Genomic DNA, 2,271 nt, shown 5'->3' with positions numbered 1-2,271 from the left:
CTTAGTCTGAAAGTATGTCATTGAGCTTCACTGCTGCTGACACCGCCTTTATGATCACCCAATAGGAGCTGAGCGAATAGCTTGTGCAACGCTATAAAATAACTTGTAGGAGGCCAAGGAAATACCAGTCCCTGGAAGTGCGTGACAGCAGCAAGGTGCGTACATTCAACCGTATGCTTGTGGTGGAATGCTGTTAATTTGCTTTCTGTAAAATCTTTGACTTCAGTAATCGTAACTTCTTTCTTCTTTGTTTACAGGATGGACCGTGTTTTTACCATGAAGGTCGTGTCATTGGTGCTCCTGGCCATCTGCGTGCTTACAGTAGAAGCGCAGAGACCGAAGGCCCGTACCTTTGGATTTGTGCACAACCACCATCATCATAACGGCGAAGAAGCCCACGTAAGCCATTCCCTCAATTTCCATGCTCATGGCCAGCAAGACCACCTACTGCCATCCCACAACGCCCACGGTAGTCATGCTCACCAAGCCCACGACCATCACCAGATTCAAGAGAATGTCTCGCCAGGCCAGGTTCATCATGAAAGCCAAGGGCATGGTCACCAGCACATCCACCACGAGCATTCAACGGCCTCTCATATGGAAGGGCCTGTTGCAAGCAACACAAGCACGGTGCCCGTGATGATTTGCAGCGTCGTCAACGTTCCTGCTGCCCATACTACCACTCCTGGCCCGTCCCATTCTGGGCATCTCGTTCCCCACAGCATCTTGAGCAACATCACTACGTCGCTGGGTGCTGTCGTTGGCAAGGTAGTCGACCCCTTTGTCGCTCTACTGCGCAACGCATCGGTTTGGCTGAACGGTACAGTCCAACCCAATCATGGCCACAGCGTGCACCACCACAAGCATCCCGCAGTCTCCCCTGCGCACGTCGTGCAGGCTAAGATCTTGGCTCTGAAGACGCAGCACCTCCGGCCAGCGTCGCCAGCTGCCTCTCGAGCAACCACGGTCGCCAGCACCATGGCTCCTACCCCTGCACTTACCGCAACATGGCCTACCGTGCTTGCTCCTACAGCTCCGCCCTCCAGCCGCTCTACGGTTCCTGCCCACGTCCTAACCAGTACAGTTGGGGCATCCGCCCCCGCGCTTGGTGCCACGGGCCCGAACTTCGGTTCCTCCACTATTTCGCCCGCCTCTTCTACTGGCGCACCCGTGCTACCTGAAGGTCGGACGGCTGCCATTGTCCCCACAACTGTTCCCCTTGAAGAAGATGTAAGTGCAGTCTTCACGCTACATACTCCATCCTTTACGTTTGCCACTGGTCAGGCGACCCCTCTTACCGATGCTGTTTCGCCTATGTCTGGCACAATCATCACGGCTGCAGACAATGCCGCACTTACCACTGCCACCCCAAGCTCCGCTACAGTTTCCTTCCCCGAGTCTGTCCCGGGGCCTGCGCCTACTTTTGCCAGTACCGGCGTTACGGTTTCTACGCATACCGCAGACGCGGTCTCGATTAGGTCTGGCACACTCCACCCTACCGCTGACTCCACTGCAGCTACTACCGCCACAGAGTCCGTGACGCGGTCTGTATCAACGTCGGCCACTTCCGAACTTACGCTGCCTACCACCGAACCAGTCTCACTTCGGTCTGCCACTCTCGTCCCTACCGCAGAGGCTACAAGAGCTGATACGTTAGTAACACTTTCCGAGTCCGTCACGACGCCGGTAACTATTCCTGCCGCTTTGGTCACTTCGTCAGCAGCACCTCTTCGCACTTCTACCGAAGAAACAGAGGAGCGGTCTATCACCACGGCCCGCAACGTGTCATCCTCCACAACCCAAACTCTCGTCTCTGCGCAGGGTACCCAGCAGCCGACCAGGCCGTCTACTGTCACGACCCGCCGCCTGTTTCTAGGAATCTGGCCCTGAGCTTTTGTCCTGTAATGTAATGTAAGCCCTCGCTTGATATATGACCTGTCGAATGCTTTACACATTTTAAAAGTGCGCTTTTTGCACCTACATGACCAGTGTCCTGTAATAATCTGAAATAAACACGGGCTTTTTATCACTCCAAGTTTGCCTCTCTTCTCGCTTATTTGGAGCAGTACCTTTCACTCGCAACACTGTTCGCAGCCACGAGTCGTGCATTGCTTCGAATGCTGTGTCTGGTGCAATTTATACGGTGTATGCCATTTGCTTTGCTCAGCGCTACAGGCACTCTTGTTTATGGCCCTTATCAGCAGCTTTCATTCGGCGATTGCATCTCTTGCTTCCTGCATGCCCCAAGCTGCAGTTTTTGGCTCTTGCCTG

General features: G+C 54.3%; 1 protein-coding gene across 1 annotated transcript; it reads left to right on the top strand.

Moving 5' to 3' along the window:
- Window positions 1-232: 232 nt before the first annotated feature.
- Window positions 233-1,890, top strand: LOC146190519 (uncharacterized). Its single transcript, XM_084600186.1, has one exon. The coding sequence runs from the start codon at window positions 259-261 to the stop codon at window positions 1,888-1,890; it is 1,632 nt and encodes a 543-aa protein (XP_084456312.1). The 5' UTR covers window positions 233-258.
- Window positions 1,891-2,271: the final 381 nt, after the last annotated feature.

Source organism: Amblyomma maculatum, chromosome 4 (genome assembly GCF_055883805.1).
Source record: "Amblyomma maculatum isolate TAMU_Amacu chromosome 4, ASM5588380v1, whole genome shotgun sequence".
In the NCBI taxonomy this organism is placed as follows: Eukaryota; Metazoa; Arthropoda; class Arachnida; order Ixodida; family Ixodidae; genus Amblyomma; species Amblyomma maculatum.
The sequence above is the reverse complement of the archived record's forward strand: the minus strand, read 5'-3'. Positions and strand labels throughout refer to the sequence as shown.